At 37.3% G+C, this 20,774-nt stretch overlaps 2 protein-coding genes across 4 annotated transcripts in view; both read right to left on the reverse strand.

Annotated features, from left to right (window-relative positions):
- Positions 1 to 11,296, reverse strand: LOC118265065 (protein FAM151A). Of its 2 annotated transcripts, none has more exons than XM_050705914.1 (5): positions 11,129 to 11,296; positions 9,296 to 9,400; positions 5,880 to 6,130; positions 1,285 to 1,524; positions 1 to 290 (listed from the first exon to the last, which is right to left on the reverse strand). In XM_050705914.1, exons 1-5 carry the CDS (start codon positions 11,157 to 11,159, stop codon positions 57 to 59), a joined length of 861 nt encoding a protein of 286 aa, XP_050561871.1. In that variant the 5' UTR covers positions 11,160 to 11,296; the 3' UTR covers positions 1 to 56. The 2 variants fall into 2 exon arrangements, with proteins under 2 accessions (XP_050561871.1, XP_050561872.1); XM_050705915.1 differs by lacking the exon at positions 11,129 to 11,296 and adding an exon at positions 9,666 to 9,796.
- Positions 11,297 to 14,591: 3,295 nt separating this feature from the next.
- Positions 14,592 to 20,774, reverse strand: part of LOC118265051 (protein peste-like) — a 52,722-nt gene continuing 46,539 nt past the window's right edge. For both annotated transcript variants that reach the window (XM_035577746.2, XM_035577745.2), the window contains exons 4-10: positions 20,220 to 20,380; positions 19,534 to 19,749; positions 19,028 to 19,159; positions 18,363 to 18,534; positions 17,781 to 17,983; positions 17,293 to 17,366; positions 14,592 to 17,014 (exon numbers count right to left, since the gene is read on the reverse strand). In XM_035577746.2, coding sequence (XP_035433639.2) covers positions 16,750 to 17,014; positions 17,293 to 17,366; positions 17,781 to 17,983; positions 18,363 to 18,534; positions 19,028 to 19,159; positions 19,534 to 19,749; positions 20,220 to 20,380 — 1,223 coding nt within the window. In that variant the 3' untranslated portion in view covers positions 14,592 to 16,749. The remainder of the gene's footprint in view (positions 17,015 to 17,292; positions 17,367 to 17,780; positions 17,984 to 18,362; positions 18,535 to 19,027; positions 19,160 to 19,533; positions 19,750 to 20,219; positions 20,381 to 20,774) is intronic.

A 20,774-nucleotide genomic window follows, 5' to 3' on the forward strand; every position in this document is an offset into this window, starting at 1 on the left:
TGAGAATTTATTAAATCACCAAGTTATATTTTCTAGAAAGATCTACATTGTTACATTTAGTTCTTGGCCTTCGCATCGGGCGGGGGCAGGTGAAGTTTGCCAGCTAACTCCTGAGGGACATCTAGGTAGGTCCTCTCTAAGCCGACGGTGAGGATCAGGGCGCGGAGACGGTCTACTTCCACGTGATCACCTTCGCTGGACCAGACTGTCATGGTGGAGTTGAGAGAGGAAGTTTCTCGGAGGAGGTCCAAGAGAACAGGTTGACTGTTGGCTGCTAGACCAGCGCGGACCTAAAACAAATCATGAATTGCAATAAACATTTAGATAATGTTGCTTTGTTATTATGATACAAATCTATACTAATATTATAAAGCTGACGAGTTTGTTTGTTTGAATGCGCTAATCTCCGGAACCACTGGTTTGATTTGAATCATTCTTTTTGTGTTAGGTAGTGCACTTATCGAGGAAGGCTATAGGTTATAAAACATCACGCTATAACCAATAGAAGCCAAGCAGAGCGGGTGAAACCGCGCGGAAGTAGCTAGTAAAACTATATAATGACTATTCAAAAACCGTTTCTTTGGGAAATTTGTTCCAGTTTATCCATAATCGTTTATTTTTCCAACTTTCCATACACTGTTGGGTCAATACTTACTTCAGTATTGTGTGTTTGGGAGGCGCTAGTGTAGTTTTTACTCTCATGGAACATTTCAAACAAGCCTGTCTTCTATTACGGCGTATCTTCTTCATTTCCTATTGAATTTGACAGCACATTCTTTTCTTTTTCTTTTTAAAAAAAAAAACTTTAAGATTTTCTCCTGTATCGTGGGTGTGTTTACAAACATACAAGTTAACATACACATCCTGATGACACCCAGACCCGAAACAACAATTTGTGGATCACACCAAGAGTTGTTTCGTGCAGGAATCGAGCCCGCTACACATTACTTGGCAGCCGGTTGCCCAGCCACCACGCCATTGACTATACTACTAAGTGTGGGAGAGCAGACAAGCTCACAGAAAACCGACGTGAAACAACGCTTGCGTTGTGTTTTGTTGTGTGAGTGAGGTTACCGGAGGCCCAATCCCCCCTTCCCAATCTTCCCCATCCCCATTCCCGAACAACAACCTTTAAATTCCTAACTCCCAAAAAGCCGGTAACGCACTTGTAAAACCTCTGGTGTTTCAAGTGTCCATGGGCGGCGGCGATTGCTTACCATCAGGTAATACGTCTGCTCGATTAAAATGTGACTACGTATGTTTCATAAAAAAAAAAAAACTTACAGGGAAGGTGACAGTTTGATTGATGTGGTTCTCATTGATCATCCTCAGCATGGTGCCGATTTGTTCGCTGGTGTACTCGCCCTCAGTGATATTTCCTCCGTAGTTGGTGGTCCAGCCGACCGACAGCACAGCACAGGCATGCTTGGAGCCCAGCTTCAGAAACTTCACAGGGTCCACTGGCTTTGTGGTAGCGTCCACTGGTCCGGGAAGGATGTCAGCATTCAGCCATATTGGTAAACCCTGGACATACATTAAAATAAATTATTATGTAATCGGCTTACTCACGTAATGTTTTGACAAGGAACTCGACTAGTTTCAAACCATGCTAGAGGCTCATATTCATGAGCAGCATTACACGACACACGACGCGGCGATTGTCGCACTGCTACTGACTTTACAATAAAATCATACATTAAAATCCTTTGGTACAAAATAAAATGACATAAATAAAGTGAGAGTTCATTAATTAAGAACATTTGGTCTGAAAACCGCATCAAATACGATTTAACTAATCTTGAGATATTCGTGGACACACATAGTGTTCAAAATGAGAACCTCCTTTATTATTTTAAGTCGGTTAAAAATGTTCATTCCTTAAGTAATACTAGCAGTTGTTAACACACCACTTTGTTACATATCAAAGTCCTTATAAAATGACTAATGATATTTATTTTTGCAAATAGGTTACAATGTAACTCTTTTACACGTCAATCTCTTAAATAACTAGATGAGATTTTTTCTTTTATTTATTTTTATTCAGACCAAATAACTCGCTACTCCAATCTCTATCAAGTTCACGACCAATGTACTGAGATGATTTCATGACAAACAGACAGACATTTAGTCCTACGTGAAAGACCATTACACATTATAATGATACGCGGAAGACGCTGCACATGTGCGCATACGCATGACCGTTTAAAACAGAAAGCGGACAGATAGCGAGCGATTTTTTTTGTGATAATTTATATTATAACTTTGTCTGAAAGTTCTTTTTTTCTCTCTAAATTCTAGGTAAGATTATTTACATATAAACACAAACGTCCGAACATAGTACCTCCTCCTTTTTTTGAAGTCGGTAAAAAACAATACCTACTCCGGTTCTCGAATCCGAAGTTTCGTTTAATTTTCGGCCGTAGGTTTTATTGATTTACTAATAGAATTACTTGAAATAACGTTTTATTTTTAATTTCATATCAAAAGTTATTTATTTATCTTCATTTCATACGTTCATTTTTGTTTACAAAAGTACGCAATAAATAGAATTGTCAATCTGAGAAGTTTCGTCCGAAACTTCGTTTTTCGTTGAATTAAAGGAGTACCAATAGAATTTCGTTGCATAATATGGCATCAAAAAAAAACAACCTGAATAAATAAAGACCTGATGTCTCCCCTATGAAAAAAATCTTCCCATTTCATATTTAAACGACATACAGTAAGTACATACTATCGCGTTTATAGTATATCTATAGCTTATCACCTTCTCTGCTCACACCCTTACAGTAACATGACCGTGAATCATTCCTTTGTGATGAAGACATTTCTCTAATTAATACCAATTGGAGTTAACTACTAACTACAGTTAACCAGACTGCGGTTCAAATAGTTGACATAATCTTTTAAATTAGAACCAAACTAGCTTATGCCAGTGACTTCGCCCGCATTCCAGTGGGATATAAAGTAGCCTATGTGTTATTCCAGACCATAATCTACCCCTGTTCCAAATTTCATTCTGAACCTTTAAGCCGTTCTGACGTAATCGAGTAACAAACATACACACAAACTTTCGAATTTATAATATTAAGTAAGATTATGATATTCACTGCCGTACTCAGAGACATTTAAAGATTACTTAAACTATTCCTTAGTAACGATTTTGTATTGAAAACCATTGCTAAAGACTGTGTTAAATAACCATTAAATGACTGAAATGGCGATCAGTAAGATTGCGTCCGAGTGCCTAGTGCGAGTTAGTTTTTTTGTTAACGCGATCGATGTATTTATGACGTTCGGCGTTCCGATTGGCTCGCTCCAAGTCAACCAACCAATCAGAGGGCTAAACGAGGAAACGTTTTGAGCGCGTTGACGTAAAAATAACTCACTTACTGGAACCAGTACACCCTTCTTAGAATATGACCTTAACCGCATTGAACAATTAAAAACATGGTCGTGCGGGTGACCCAAATATACCCTAATTGAGGTTTTGTAATTCCTTTGTTTTGTTTTTATTTTTAGTAAGCTTTTTGTTATGATAAGAATACTGAAAGTCGAGACTTGTAGCCAAAGTAAGTGGCATTTCAAATGTCAATTTTATTTATTTTTTTTTCAGACGGATCACCTGTTGGTAAGCAATCGTCGCCGGCTATGGACATTTGAAACACCAGAGGCGTTACAAGTACGTTGCCGACCTTTTGGGGGTTAGGAATTTAAGGGTTATCTGGGAATTTGGCCTCCGGGGGAGTAAGATATATTTTTGAACGGAATAACTTAATTTGTTTCCCAACAACTGAACAAAATGTTTTAATTTGATACTTAGATACTTTAAGTATCAAATTAAAACATTTATGTTTTCATGCTGTAAAAAAGCGATAACTAATCGATAATCTATATCTAACTGTCCAGCTGAACAAATATCTCTTCTCAAAAGAAGACCGAATGAGCATTAATCATCATGTTTATTTAAAATTTGTTACACCTTCACACAAAAACTACTGAACGGATTTGTATGAAATTTGGCGGAGGGATAGATCGTAGTCTGGAACAATTCTCATGTAAAGTCACTATTAAAAGCTATTTAAAAATAAAACAAAAGGATTCCCACGGGCAGGATACTGGTGATTAATAGATGACATTAGAATTAAACACAGCTGCTAAATCTGTTGACGTTGAAGCCGCCATTTTTTCAGGGGTGCTCAATCATGGGCCGTTGTTATAACAAATGTATCTAGCGACCCGCGACATATGCGTCCGTTGTGTCGTTGTGGGGCCAGAGAGACAGCGGAAACGAGGGTCAAAGAGGTCATTTTTGTAATACGAAGTTTGTGTGATTGGTGTTGAACAGTACCCTTTTTTATGGGAGAAAATCATGCAATGACTTCTTCCGCCTAGGGCGAGGCGAGAGGGAGTTTCAGACTCTTACTGACTAAAAACCACCCCGTTCCTTCTCCTACTTTTTGAGCCGGAGCCCCGGTAAACCCGCTAGGTAGTCCGCAGCTCCGGAGGTAGTCCGCAGCTCCGGTGAACAGTACCCTTAGTACGAGTTTACTTTACGTTAAACGACAACGAAACAAGAGCGTGTTCAGCGGTCTGATTGGTTGGTTTTTTCGCACAGGCCAATCAGAGCGCCGGACGCGGTCTCGTTCAACTTAAAGCAAACTCATACTGTAATGTACTACAATGGTATTCTCGCGTAAAAAGTACTATTTCTGTTTAAGTGCCGCATTGAGAGACATTTAATGATTACTTAAGCCAGTCCTTAGTAATGGTTTTCAGTACAAAATCGTTACTAAGGAATGTTTTCCTAGTTTGGGTTCCTGAACCCCACCACTTGTCATTTCAATTGTTTTAAACCTGGTCGTGTAACTTGCTACAGAATTTATTATATTAATAATTATTATATAAGCTTAGTTTTTAAGACCAACGTCTGTATTAATATGGTGGAATATATATATATATATTTTTATTATAGCTTAAGTAATCATTAAATGACTCTGAGTGTGGCAGCAAAAGATGAATAAATGCAATGTCATAGTTCCACGACAGACTAACGCCCGCTGACCTCATGGCCCCACACCCACACAGTCCGACCACACAAGATGTTGTATTAAATTCTCGATTATTCACACGCCATGTCATTATTCTAATTAAGACGTCTACTGCTACCGTTTCAAAGGAACCTCGTATCTATCTACATAGAAATAGAGTCCTTCTTCCTATGTTAGTGTTAGTAATAGAAGAAGATGAATAAGAGTGTTTGAATATAAATCTTATTGGTGAAGGATAAGGTTTGTTTTTGTGTGTAGTTATGCTTTGATGCAGGAAACCCTATGAGACAATGATTATTTTCATAGTGTATAATAATAACTAAGTAGATATAGATAGTTTTGGAAGTAGGTAGGTAATAATATGAAAATAAATGAAAATAGGTTTTAGTAAGTTTACTAAGAGAGATAACTTCAGCTGAATATTTGTTTCTGTACTGCGTATTTAAAGTAGGTAGGTACCTAGGTATGTAGGTACCTAGGTAGGTAGATACATAGGTATGTCTGCGGATAAGGTGTCACGCTTGTTTTAGAGTGGAAAATCATCCATTGACTTCTCCTGCCTTGGGCGAGGCGAGGAGTGTAACTCTTACTGACTAAAAACCACCCGTTCCAACTCCTGCTTTTTAAGCCAAAGCCCCGGTAACCCGCTAGGCAGTCCGAGTTACTGATGATTAAATCTGATCACCTATTTATTTTAAATTTGTTTTTTTTTAGGTACTATTCGATAACATAACGTCATAATATCTCTGAAACTTTGAAGTCCCATAGACCAAAACCCCAGGTACTCAAAAAAGAACCTTAGACAAAAGTAACAAAGTATAAACTCCATACCTGCGCCTGGTAGCGGCCAATCAGTTCCTGGCTCTCCTCATAAGCCTCAATGCTCTTGAAGTCCAGCTTCACCCCCTTCTTACTGGTGGGGTTCGATTCCTTCAGGTTGTGCTGGGACACGGTCTCCAGAAACTCAGCCAAGGACAGGTCAGAGGTAGTTGCTGGTGGATGGGCCATGATGGGGATGGCTGGGCCTTCCTTGCCGATCACCGTGCCGATGACGATGTCAGCTTCCAACATGCAGATGGTGCCTAGAAGGGAAGCTTATAATGTTAAAGGAATGAAGGGTTTGTTCTATTGTGCTTTTTTTAGCTTTTATAGTCAAAGTCAAAGCATTTAATTCTAAATTAGGCACTTTTGAAACATCAAATTGAATTGTCTGTTAATCCGTCCGTCAGTGAAGCTAGGCGCTCGTTCCAAAGCGTTGCTTCGAATAGAGAAGAACAATCAAGAAACTCCATCGCAAATAAGTCTGTATTTGACGACCAACCCGCTTACTGCCAGAACAGCGAAGCGATGATGTGGCCGAAGATGAAGCACATAGACTTAGATAGAACCTATTCACTCTGACCTTGAAAAGACTCGGTCGTACTTCTCCGAAAGATAGAAGCCGGCAGATTGTTCCATTCCCTGACTGCACGGATTAAGAACGTGAATTCAAACTTTTTGACTGTGCGGCATTTTTTTGACTACAACATATTTAGTATTTTATGTTGTGTCTATTGCTAATGGTTTGTGGTAGTCATTGGAGCTTTTATTTTTGTTTTTATTACCAGTCAAATATTTCAATTTAGTTCCCATGATAGGTTAGGTTAGGTGCTCGTGAACCATAAAATCCAATTAGCCTAGGGAGCTTAGCCGTCAAAATATAAGTAACTATAAGGTGCTTTTCCACTAGGGAGAGATATGTTATGTAGCTAGGCTACGAAGATGTAATAATGCTAAGCTGTGAAACTATGTGACCGTTTCTACTGATAGTAAGCTATGTGGCTCAAGTATACGATGTATCGATGGTATTGATAGGGTAGTCATCAATAGTACGCATTTCTATATAAAAACAAAGCTTAGCTGAGTCAACAAAGTTTAGTTTCTACCAGTGCTAAGCTCCACCAATCATAATCATTGGATTAGCAAATATTTTAGCTATTCTTACTCCACACTAGCGCTTCGAACTATATTACCTAAATTAAATCCATAGTTTAAAGTGATTCAGAATGTAACTAAATAATAATTACACAACATTTAATATTTACACGCGAGTTCTGGCAACTGAACCAAACTATTATTCAAGAATAATATTTGCATTCAATTGTTTCGGTAACATTTTCTATGGATCGCGCGCACGGCACGGATTAGCAAACAAATGGAGTACCTAATTGGTTTAGCGTGAACACACACACACACACGCACACGCACATCTGTGCAAATATTACGCAGGTAGCGGGCACTGGAAGTGCGTTATATTTGTAAAACGTCAAACCTTTTGTTCTTCCAAATGTTTTAGATGACAGACATCGTAAATTATTTTAATGGCCGCGTAATGTTCTTGTTAACTGTTTTGTGTTTGTCTTTGTGACGCTGATGTATTGTGTCGTCTTTTAAAAGTTTGATGGAACTAAATATATAACTAATGTTGATTTTCAAAAAACGTTTCTTTTTCTCGTAGCTAGGAACGAAATATGATACAGCGAAACTTTTAGCAGTTGGTAGTTAGTTGCATAACAGTCAAAATACATTTCCAATATATGACTGCATTGTTGGTGCGGTGGCTGGGCAACTGGCTGCCGTGCAACGTGTACCGGTTTCGATTCCCGCACAGAGCAACTTTGTGTGATCCACAAATTGTTGTTTCGGGTTTGAGTGTCATATGTATGTGAAATTATACGGTTGTAAACGCACCCACAATATAGGAGAAAACCCTAGGGCGGGGCAACGTTTTTTAAATTAAAAAAAATCTACTAATGAACATTAAATATTTTAAAAAATTCAAATCGGCAATTACGAACATGAAACAATAACAATGCACGAAGTCTGTGAGCCATCCATTATGTTACATCATCTGTGGTTGAGTGCGCGTGAGTGTGGAGCCCAAATCTGTCACGTCGGTAATTGTTATAAATTATTGTGTTCCATGAAATGTTAACCATGGAAACTAGAGAACGGTAGCTATTCCTGACGGAGTGTGGTGCAAGTCATGCATTCATAGCGGACTTACGCGACGTCTTGCGTGTCAGATCTAGAAGCAAATGGGAAGCGATACTGTGACGCGGCGGCTATCTCCTACGTGCATGTGAATAGTTTCGTTTTGTTTCTGTTTCATAAACAAAAACGTGACGGCACCGCGTCTAATTCGCGAAAATATGAAGCCAATTGTGCACTGCGTCGCCTTCGCGTCTAGATCACGCAGGACGTCGTGCTATATACATGTATCGTCGTGTTATGTATGTATGTGTACAAGTAAATAATTGTTATGTCTGTCTCCCATTACTGTACGTAGGTAGAGACAAATAAAATACCAAAATGACACGACTCTGGCCCGTATTTTTTCACGAAACTGAATATGTAGCTCTTTTCACGTATAATATTACATTTTTTCGGTAGGCTAATTAAATGACATTGCTTTACAATTAAAACGTATAACTTTATTACCTGTCTACGTCGAAGCAATATAAGGTTGGTTTTGATTTAAGTTAACACATTTAATTGCTTCGTATAATAAAAAAGGAGACAATTTTACAATAGAGACAAGTAAATTCTTTTTCCGCTTTTATTCTCTCTCTCTCTCTCTTCCCTCCTTTAACTTGCACCACACTCAAAAAGTCTAGTGTTGCCACACCAAATTAATTTATATTACTCTTGTGCAAACAACTATTCGTTTCTCTGTTTAACGCTGTACAATAGAAAGGGACGGAAGATATTAAAGTAGATTAATAAGTGGTACTGTTAATATCCTACTAATGGTATGCAGCTAATGGGAATATTATGAATTTTAATTGTTACTTATTTGAGTTCATAAGATCTAATATACCTAGATTAATTATTTTTGTGACAAATTGATTGGTTGCAGCGGAAAAAACAATGTAGTTACTGTTTTGTTACGAAACCTACGTAGTTAGAATAATATGGAACATATGGTCAGTAGGGTGTCTACTGTGTCAACGCTAGATGAGTGACAAATAAATACGTTTTTCCGGCCTTGGTGGAAAAGAGGGAACGGGACGTCCGATCACACTCACACAGCTGCACACAAACTAAAACTAAACTAAACAATGCATTGTTAGAGTCACCCTCATCATACCGTGGTAGTACTATAGTCGAGCCAGTCCAGGCGTGCCAAAACATCTCTCTCCCATGTTCATAGAGTATATTTTTGTACAAAAAATTACCTATTCTACTCAAAATATTATCATACTCACTCGCTAAAGAAGCTTGTAGATAAGTTTTATTATTGACGGCATGCGCCCAAGTGATTGTAGTTAAGTTCTTCATTGATTCTTCCTCTGCCGACCTCACAACGATGGCTGAAAACAAAAAGTAATTTTTATCGAAGTCAAATTCAAATCATTTATTAAAATCAAACCATATACTTTGGTACTTTTGAAATGTCAATTATTACCATTTCTACCAAAATAGTAGACAATAGTAGAATATTAAGATTTATTTTCTGGCAACACCGATTTGAAACGTCAAGTCTTGTTTTGTGCCGGCCACAGATTCAAGGTCGTGTTTTGTTTGTAAAACAATGTTATGGAATGGTTAAAGCGTAAATATTTATAGTTTACATACCCATTTTAGTAAATCAACTAATTAGTTTGATTTAGCACTATAGTTTATTTCTTCTCACTAGTTATTTGGTCTTTATTTTGCAAATTGTAGGTTACAATAACAAAACACTTTTGCCTGTCATAATGTGACCAACCAAAATTGTTTTAAAACTTAATGTTGTCAGCATTGAAATGTGTAGCGTAAATAGAGTTTATGCGAAATTAATTTATTTGTCTAGTGGCATTTACAAACTTTAATAAGTATTGCAGCTCTGTTATTGACAAAATAAATAGCTTTTCATTAGATGTGGCGCTTTTGTTTATACACCGCAGTCAACAGATGGCACTAGTAGTCTGTGTTTGCAATTCCATCCTTTGCAATAGATAGAAAAGAAGTAAAATTAAAATTATAAAATTAAATAACGGAATTAATGCTCCCGCACTACTAAATTCAATTTATTCAGTTTACTTAACAGCTTAACAGTTTCTTTTTACCTATTTGTATTTGGAAGAGCAATGAGTTGCAGAATTAAATTAAAATGTCCTTGAATTGACTTTTCTCTTCAAAAAACTAAATGTGGGTTCCTTACTTAAAGAAGGTGTATCTGCCTATATCTGTGGCCGTTTCTATGTACAAGGTGCAACGTCACGTCTTTTAACCCCGAAGGGGTAGGCAGAGGTGCACATTACGACACGTAATGCCGCTATACAATGTACACCCACATTTCACATTCCGTGTTGTAAGGCCCATATAATAGGGGGTGAGCCTATTGCCACATACTGGGCACAATTCCAGGCTCCGTGTTACTAAGAAATTATTGAAAAACTGAAAAAAAAACCAGTAATAGTTTGCTTGACCTGGGAATCGATCTGGAGACCCCTTGTCCGGCAGTCGCACTTGCGCCCACTCGACCAACGAGGCAGTCGTTTTTATAGCTATCATAATTACCTATAACTTCGTACCGTATATTACCAGTGGGATAGGCAGAGACAATGCACATATCAAATGTTACACCCACTTTTCACCAGTTACCTTTTTAATGGTGTTGGCCATTTATACTCAAACCCAGACTCTTATGCTATTAAATTTTTTCAAACATTTTACCCGGCCCTGAAACAGAACCCAAAACCCGCTCTATGGCAGATCGCTTGCAATCAATAAGAATACATATTGCTTTATTACAGCAAATAAATGTACTGAAATATGTTTCGATTGTAATTTTTCTACTAGGTAGACTTCGCAAATACGCAAAACGAAGCGCCTGATAAAATTATACAGGAAATCGTTTAAACAAATATATTGCTATTAAAAAAACAGCAGGGTAACTTAAATATATCTTCAAGAGAAGTTTTTGAAGGCAATTAATACTTTTAAATTTCAAATTTTAAATCAAAGAAATATATTAAAAAATACTCCAAAAATACAAATAAATTAAAAAAAATAAACCTAAACAAAATAGAACAGAAATAAAAACAAAAACATACCCGTGGCGGCCAAAAGTAATAGGCGAATCATTTTTTTTTTACAATATTTCTTATTTTTTCACTCAGAGAGTTTTTTATTGCGCTTGTCGGTGTTGGAGCCTGTCCCGAGGTTGACTGGCGTACCCTGGCACCTGTTTATTATAAAATTGGCCAATCAAACTGACGACTTGATTGGATATAAAGTGCTTTACAAGATGGTACGGGTACCAAGGACAGAGATGACGTTCCTAGGTGGGTAAAGACGTGTTTATATTGTTAGGAACCGTTTTTAGGCACTAGGTAGTCTGTGTTCTGGTCATATAGACCTATAAAACTTACTATAATACTTAAGAACTAGAATAAAATTCTGGACAAACATAAAAAGCTTTACTGTAGTGCTTCGTAAGCGAACCCTGGAACTAGCAACTTAACTTAAGTCTTTATAACATCTCCGCAAACATACATATCTACAAAACGAGGGAAAATCCTCATATGACTTCTCCCCCTGGGTGAGATGAGACTCTTGCTGACTAAAAACCATCCCGTTCCTACTCCCGCATCGAGGCGGGGCCACGGTAAGAAAGATCGTCCACGGGCCCGACCAGGCATTGGCCCTGCTAGGCCTCTTCTGTGGTGGTTTGATGGCTCTTTGAGCCGTGCGCGAAACGTTCAAAGCCGTATTCTAATGAAATAAGAATATAAACGCTAAGAAATAATAACTGTCGATGTGATGATGCCAATTTAAAAAATAGTTTAAATAAAAGATTTATCTCCTTATAAATGTATCGTGTGGAATCATCCTATTCGTTATCCGTATCTTATGCTACGCGACGGTTATCTCAATTTATCGACTAGCTCGGTTCATCCAGTTTATATTCAAATGATATTCGCTGAAACTATATTGTTTGTAGCACTGCTCAAAAAATACAAGATACATAATATAATTAACGCCTTTCCAATCTTCCCAATCCCCGATTCCCTAACAACCCTTAAATTCCTAACCACCAAAAATCCGGCAACGCATTTGTAACGCCTCTGGTGTTTCAGGTGTCCATAGGCGACGGCGATTGCTTACCATCAGGTGATCCGTCTGTTCGTTTACCGGTTTATAGCACAAAAAAATATAACAACTAGTTGATCTAGACCATCTGATTGGTAAAGGAAATTTAATCCGGTATTTTCATGGTTGTATCTACTGTAGATCCTGGCTTACAGGAGTTGCAGTGGTAGGAAGTTAAGGCAGGCTTGTCCCATTAAAAAAAGGGAATTGAAATTCAGTTTGCAAAACGTAAAGTATTGGGTTCCAATTGCGGACGGAGATTGAGTTTTTTAACACGTGTCTACACACACAACGTCACCCTTTTTACCCCCGAAGGGGTAGGCAGAGGTGCACATTACGGCAAGTAATACCGCTATACAATGTACAACCACTTTTCACCATTTATGTAATAAGAGCCATGTAATAGGGGGTGTGCCTATTGTCGTATACTGGTCACCTTTCCGACTCCAGACTCCGCTACAACTGAGAAAATGTTCGAACATCCGGAAAACGCGATGCGGTTTGATAATCGGAAATCGAACCCGAGACCCCTTGTCCGGCAGTCGCAATAGCGACCAATCGACCAATGAGGCAGTTAACACGTACAGTAGAAACTCGATTATCCGGCTCCCAGTTATACAGATTCGCGATTATCCGGACTCCCGACTCATTATATTAAAATTACCTACAAGTCGAATTTATGCAACGTAACGTACATGTATGTATGTAATCTAAGAAGCTGTATCTCATAATAATTATTAATTAACATTGATTTTCATTAATATGTGTTTGTTGTTTTTAATAAATACCTAAAATCGTATGTGCAACATAATATTTATGTATGCACAAAATTCGCTTGTCTTCGTTAAATCGATTATCCGGATTTTCGATTATCCGAATGCCTAACGACAATAATTAGTCCGGTTAATCGAGTTCCTACTGTATTTAATAGTGATAGAAACAGAAATTCAGTTATTCGAAGTTGTCTAAACCAATTGTTAAACTGCAACATCGCAATTTAGGTCACCACCTCGTCCTAGGTACTTCAGATCAAATCCAGACCAGGATTCAAATCGAGACCGTGTCCTCAATCCATTTAGTAACAAAACTTCGAAACGGGGTCTCCACAAACTTACTTTTACGTTTCAAACACGCAATTTTGAACCTTAGTATGTTGAGAATAAGGTGGTGGAAGCTGAAGGAGTGGCTTGGCAGATGGATGAGAATGTCAGCTGTCTCCCTAGGATGACAGGATGAGGATATAAAGATGCAGGATGTAGCATTGTGTTGCAGTTTCTCAGAACCGACTGCCTATTGTAGTTTATACGGCTGTGATCTGGTTTCTAGATAGATCTAGATTCTAGAATGAAACTAACAATGAATATGTATTTATTTTTGTTTTTTTTATCAAACGGATTTTTATTTTTGTATTAAAAGCCGTTTCATTTTATTTTTGTTCTACTTATATTTTGTAATTGTTCCCTTGTAATTTAACGTAGATAAAAGTTACCTAAGTAGATAAAAAAAAATATAGGATGTCAAAAATTGTACAATCGTATAAGTAATGATTAATGATGTTTAAATAAAGTAAATTAGTCTATTCCATAATAAAACTCACCTACCAAAAGACCGATAGAGATTGCGAATTGGTACGCGAAACTCTGAACATAAATTGTGAGGTACCAATAATACCTAATTAAAGATAGTGAGCCTTATCAGATAGATAATACCAAACTCGTAGATCTAGACATATTATTGCTTTTTTTTTTTTTTTTTTTTTTTTTTTTTTTTATTTATCGCATGTGACCCCTATGACATAGACATTTCTTTTTTTTAATATTTGATGGGTCTACGTATGGCCCCTATTTCACCTGAAAACGCTTATTTGTGATTGAATACTAAGCTGGGTATGGTCTGCCTACTCCTTAGGCAATTAAATGGCATGATGTTGTGCATGTGTATGGATGTGTGTATGTGTATGTGTATGTTTGTTTATTACAATAAAATAAAACAAAATATACTTCAATAGATATTTTTATATTTTAAATTGTTTTTTTGTACAAAAAAATACTTATCTAAATTAATTAAAATTAAATTAAATTAATGACCACATTGTCAAGATACCTAATTATTCCATTAGATTTTTTTCCTAATATTTTTACAATCACAGAGAAACGACAATACTTGACAAAATATAATTTATGGCAAAACAAAATAAATCTTATTTCGGCATCTGAAAAGATGAGTCGATAATTTTCAGATTTATGAAATGTAAACTTATTTTTGTCCAAAAATTTGGCAATATTGGGAATTAAAACACTATATGAATTTATGTATATTTATTAAATGATGTCAACTACATAAAAGACCTCAGTTTTTAAAGATTTTCGAAGAGGGTACCTTTATAGGAGGTACCTCTTACCATCCTCTTACCCTTCCACTAATTAATAAAAAAAGTCTTTCTAGTAAAAAACACGGCAGATTGAAAATAATTATGTACCTGTATATTATATGGAACAGAAGGGATTGTGGTATCATCCAGATTTATTTTAAAAATTACTTATTTAAAAGTGCGTTGCCGGCCTTTTGTGGGTTAGGAATTTAAGGGTTGTTGAGGAATCGGGGATTGGGAAGGAGGGCAATTAGACCTACAGTAACCTCACTCACACAACGAAACACAACGCAAGCGTTGTTTCACGTCGATTCTCTGTGAGGCAGATTCGTGCCGAAGCATGGCTCTCCCACACTTATTCTTATATTTACTGATTTTGTTTACAACAAACATCATTTTATTTTATTGTACCAAAAACTTATTTAAGAACATTTTGTATAAAAAATAATTATTTATTCTCTGTAATTACTTATATATTACTCGTTAGAAGTTAAAATAATTGAAATAAGAATAAAACTATTAACGTTTCTGTTCATATATTGTCATATAAGTAATAATATCTTTATGTATCACAAAATTGATGAGCTTTACTTTTTAAATTATATTATTATTGGAATGATATATGGAGAAATAATTATAATTATCGAATATTTTCTACAAACTAAAGAAAAAAACAAACAAAATTTCTTTGGTCTGTATCTTTTAATACATACAAATATTATTTATTTATTAAAACTTAAACAAATACAATTATTATCACAAATTATGTCGTCATACTTAAAAACATAAATTCAGAACACAAAATCGCTATACAAGAGTGGCGCTGTCATCGCATTTGGCACCGGCACACAGAGCAACATTTGAATGGTGTTTTTTTATGGTATAAGTCGGTAAACGAGCAGACGTATCAACTGATGGACGCCTGAAACCTCAGAGGTGTTACAAGTGCGTTGCCGGCCTTTTGGAGGTTAAGAATTTACGGGCTGTTGGTGAATCGGGGACTGGAAGACTGGGGACTAATGGGGTAATTAACCTCACATCGCTCTTTAAAAATCCGTATTTTACAGTACTTTTTTATAATTTTTGAAGATTGAGTTGTGACTTATACCATGATCCAAGAAATGACCAAAACTAACATAAATCAATTTTAGTGCAAACACAGCAATATAATCTGTGATAATAATTATATTTTCTAAACATTAAATCTAAAATGGCAACGTTTAGAATTATCTACACATTCTATCAAACTCTCCTTTTCACAATATCACAGTACATTCTGATACGCATATATAAGCTAACATTTCGATTGTTTTATTTTGTCTGTCATTCTTTCAAGAAATATGTTTTAATGTTTCTATTTTCTTAAATGAGTAAAACTAATACCTTTTTCATTTATACTGCACCAGAAAATAATTAACAAAATTATGATTTTTACTTTGATATAAATAAATAATCGTTTATGGTAAGCGTCCACAGGCCCGCATCGTACGCATCGCACGCAACGGATTTTAGATTGTCTTGTATAGACACTCATACAACTGCGTCCACTGATCCGCATCGTACGGAAAGCAATATCGACAACGCCTACATGCGATACGTACTGATGAAGCCATACGAATGCGTACATTGCGTACGATGTGGGCTTATGTACGCTTACTTTTATATTGCACCAGAAAATAATTGAAATGCTATGGTTTTTAATTTGATATTATAAATAAATAATCGTTTAATCTCCTGTCCAATCATTCTTATCGTAATGTGATGTCAATGAAATTAAATTAAAATTTGAAATTCGAAATACCAAACATATTTTTAGGCATGGACGGAATTTTAATAGTTATATAATATGTCACGGAATAGTAAAAAATAATGTTAATAATATGTTTTTTTTTATTGTAACCTACTTGTGATGATATTAAATTGGTTAGAACTCAATCATACCAATTTACTTTACAAAAAATATCCTTAAATATACTTAAAACTCAATTCGTTTACATCCAACCATAAATGCTCTTTCAATTGCTCTTAAATAATATTCTATGTACATAATACGAGTCCATACACATTGTCATTAAAAAAATATCATTTCACTAAACTGTGACGTCATGGTACGTGTCGGATGACGTCACAGCACTTTTCCAACGATACGTTGGATCTCTCGACCTTTAGAAGATCTACATTCCATATTTGAGTTTAAGCTACTAAAGTATTTCATATAGGGTTGAGCTTCAATTCGGCCTCATCTTTCGGCTTTTCGAACATAGATTCCTTTTTTATCTGGTGTGGTTTTCTCGCCCAACACGTTGCCATGGTAACGAGGATTGCGAAGACGAGCGCTGCGCAGGCGCAGACGGTGCCGCCCCAATCAAAGATGGCGCGCACTAGCCGCAGCTCGGCTAGCACGTCGTCTTGCACCTGCACTCGCTGTTCTACCCAGAATATTGGAAACAGCATCCTGGGTACATCTTCATAGAGACTGTGGACAAAACATACAAACATTAAGGTTTACACTTTTATTGAAACTCTTTAAAAGCATTATTCGGTTTTTCGAATATTTTTCAGTACTAGCAGGGAGTTTGGAATTGTGTTGTGACTGTGACTTATAACACAAATGGAGAAAAGTGGGTATACATTGTACAACGGCATTACGCACCGCAATGTGTACACCTGCCGACCCCTTCGGAGATAATAGGGGTGACGTTGCTGTTTAAATTTATATTCTATAATCTAGAGTTTGTTAGTTCAGAAACTTACCCGATATTCTCACTCGGTTCTAAATATAAGTTGAGCTGGAATCTCGCAGCTACATCCAACGGGACTCCCAGTTTCTAAAACAAAAACAAAAACATAAAACATTGTTATATAAAACTATTATAGTGTGGGAGAGCCATGCTTCGGTACGAATGGGCCGGCACGATCAGAGTGATATCACGGCTTTACAGAAACGACGTAAAACAAGGGTTGCGTTGTGTGAGTGAAGTAATCTGAGGCCCAATTCTCCCCTTGCGAATCTTCCCAATACCCGATTTCCCAACAACCCTCAAAGTCCTAACCCCCAAAAGGCAACGTACTTGTGCCTCTAGTGTTTCGGGTGTCCATAAGCAACGGCGATTGCTTACTACCACGTGTTCCGTCTGCTCGTTTACCGGCTTACACCATAAAAAAAATTGTACTGCCAACCACAAACCACTTTCTACTATTATAATAAACCTGAAACTATTAAAAATTAGCTTCATACTCACAGGCTCAACAGCAAAGTAAAAGGAATGGGCATCAGGATCTGGCTGCAAGCCTGTCACCATCTCCCCCAGCTGTGGATCCCCGTGTAAGAAGTGAGGGAGCGTCATGAAGGCAGGGGATCCAAACCTGCAGGCTGACACGTTCATCACTCCACTCCACGCACACTCTCCGTTGCAGAAACACGTGTTGGATGGAGAAACTGATGCTGGAAAAAAGGAATTAAATAAATGAATAAGTTTGCCTTTTGCCTGTGATTACCAATACCTCTTCTTTTACGGAGATGTAATGAACATTGATCATTAAATACTGAAAACAGTTACAAAAATGTGGGACTCAGATCGATTTTTACTTTACTTTACTTAAAAATCCATCGATTATAAATCGATTCAGAGATTTTGGATTAAGATATTTTTTGTATCTATTTGAATAGGTGTAAAATTTGTTTTTGGTCTGTATATTCAAATCCAAAAAAAAAATCCTCCTCATCATCAAAATCATGACCAACTTGCATAACAATTAGTCTGTGACAGTCCTGCTGGACAGACCTCTATCAGAGAGGAGTATAAAGAAAAATTATCACTCACAGTTATCAAAACTCCTCTGCGTGAGCGCGTACTTGTTGTAGTTCAGGCCGTCCAGCTCGCCGGTGTCCACGTACTCCATGTACACCGTCCGGCAGAGGTCCGGCACGAACATCGGCAGCACGGAGTCCTCCGTCAGGTTGCGAGGCATGAACTCGCCCGCACTACCAGCCAGCTGGAAAATTGAAGTCAAATTGTGAGTTACTTTGAAAAGTTTTCTCTTGCTACTATTGCAGTGTCCTGTTTAAGGAGATTTTAAGGTCAGATCATATTAAAAGTTGTGAATCTGCCGATTAAACAGCAATTTAAATGGTGATTATTCAATTCAAAACTTGTCCTTATGTTGGGTAATAACAAGAAACAAAGTAGTTGCTAAAATTAAGGTTCTTTTGTTTATTTTTAAACGTTGCCCCACATTAGGATTTTTTCTTGTGTCGTGGGTGCGTTTACAAACATGTAATTTCACATAATACACATACTCAGACCCAGAACATCAATATGTAGATCACACAAAGAGTTGTTCCGTGCGGGAATCGAGCCCGTTGCACGGCAGCCACCGCGTCAACCGTGCAGTCAGCATTTTGAAATGTTTTAAGTACTAAAACTGGCCTAATTATGCGCTAATTCTATCGGAAACATCCTCAAATGATACCAATGTCATTACTTACTTGAGCACACTCCCCTTCGTAATACGGGATGTGGTCTTCATAGTTCCACCTCATGATCTGGCCGGGCAGGGTGCCCGCTGTCCTCCCTGTCGTCACCTCCATGTAGCCGTCGGTGTCTAAGGAGTTGTTCCTCTGGAATTACAGAATAAGTTTTGTTCGTCAGTTAAGGAGCAAGTGAGAGTAAATAGACAATTAAATACAAAAGGTATTTTTTGGTTTCTGCATCGCAAAGTAGCTAAGGAATAAAATCATTGGTGCATTACCAATGATTATTGTATAAGTTAAATGATTATTATATCATTTTTTTTCGACTCTAAGGTGGGAAGTTCTCATGGAGTCCTCTCGCCTGGAGAGGACGAAAGGGACTCAGACTCTTACTGACTAAAACCCACCCCAGTATGTTGGTGCATTACAATCTTTACTTCTTGTTTCTTTTTATTTGTATCCTTTTCCAAATTTCTCAATTATTTACGTCAAATTCAAAATCAAATATCAAAATCTCTCACCTCATAGAACCATCCAAACTTGTCAACCGGTGGGGCTCCTCCAGTAGTACTCGAAGGCAGACTCTTGGCCAGGTTCAGAAGCTGATCATCATAACCTTCGAACAGCAGCTCTCTAGCCAGCTTGGAGACTGCTATCTTCTGGTTGAACATCGCCAGACCCATTGCCAGACCCTTCTGTTGAAGGAAGCCCCAGAATCTGGACCGGTACACTGCTGACTGGAATTCAAAGAATATTTTTTTATAGATTTTTGTTAATTGGCTGTTAGTTTTGTAGGTCCACGAGATTGGACCATTTTGATATCCACAACTCGTTTTTAAAAGTTTTATGGGACTTTTCTCGTTAGATAGGCGTTTAAAAATGTTTAACATCAAATAGGTCATTCGGAGTTATGATGTAGGGATTAACCAATCAATACGGATTAACGAAAAGTGACCTCTTTTCGTATATGTAAAAAAAGTTCTCCTGTGAAATGTTTAGTTAGCGCTGCGCTGTTAAAGCTTTCCTCAACTTTACAAACAACATTTAAATAGCATATATACAGTTTTCTTCTTAATCTTCAAGCCGTTCGCTCTACATGAAGATTATGGCAAATCCATCCCAAAGAAAACCCACTGATAATCGACTGATAATGCAACAGTGGACGGGTATTAGAAATTTCTGGTAAGATTTTCGATCAGATACTTACAGCAGCGATGCCATTGAGTGTGGTGATGTTGTCCTGAAGAGTTCCATTGGAGGAGGCCTCGTCGAAGAACCAGCTCCTCTGTGTGCGGTACGCCAACGTGTCGTTGTTGTCATGCCACGTCACGTTCACGTGTTTTCTTTTCTCCAGAAACCGGTAGGGACCTGGAAGTAATTGATTTATGGCTTAGAGAAGGTTGAATTATATTTCAGTTGGTAAAATATGTATCTTTTTTTTTGATAAAACGTTATTTATTTGTGGTTTAGAGAAGGTTGAATTACATTTCAGTTGGTAAATTACTTTTTTTTTTTGAAAAAACGTTGCCCTGCACTTGAATTTTATCCTGTGTCGTAGGTGCGTTTACAGACATATAAGTTCACATACACATGACATCCAGACCCAAAACAACAATTTGTGGACCACACAAAGAGTTCCGTGCGGGAATCGAACCCGCCACACGTTGCACGGCAGCCGGTTGCCCAGTCACTGCACCAACCGTGCAGTCGTCAATGAATTGACAATCAATGTTAATTTAACTTATTTCAAATTCAATAAACC

The sequence above is a fragment of the Spodoptera frugiperda genome, chromosome 28 (genome assembly GCF_023101765.2).
Source record: "Spodoptera frugiperda isolate SF20-4 chromosome 28, AGI-APGP_CSIRO_Sfru_2.0, whole genome shotgun sequence".
Taxonomy (NCBI): domain Eukaryota; kingdom Metazoa; phylum Arthropoda; class Insecta; order Lepidoptera; family Noctuidae; genus Spodoptera; species Spodoptera frugiperda.

What these genes read in the sequence shown, in the direction of transcription:
- LOC118265065 (XM_050705914.1), bottom strand. Translation starts at nt 11,159, where the DNA reads ATGATTCGCCTATTACTTTTGGCCGCCACGG. An exon ending in ATTACTTTTGGCCGCCACGG is followed by an intron (nt 9,401 to 11,128) that starts GTATGTTTTTGT and finishes TTTTGTTTTCAG; the next exon opens with CCATCGTTGTGAGGTCGGCA. An exon ending in ATCAAACTGTCACCTTCCCT is followed by an intron (nt 291 to 1,284) that starts GTAAGTTTTTTT and finishes GATTTGTTTTAG; the next exon opens with GTCCGCGCTGGTCTAGCAGC.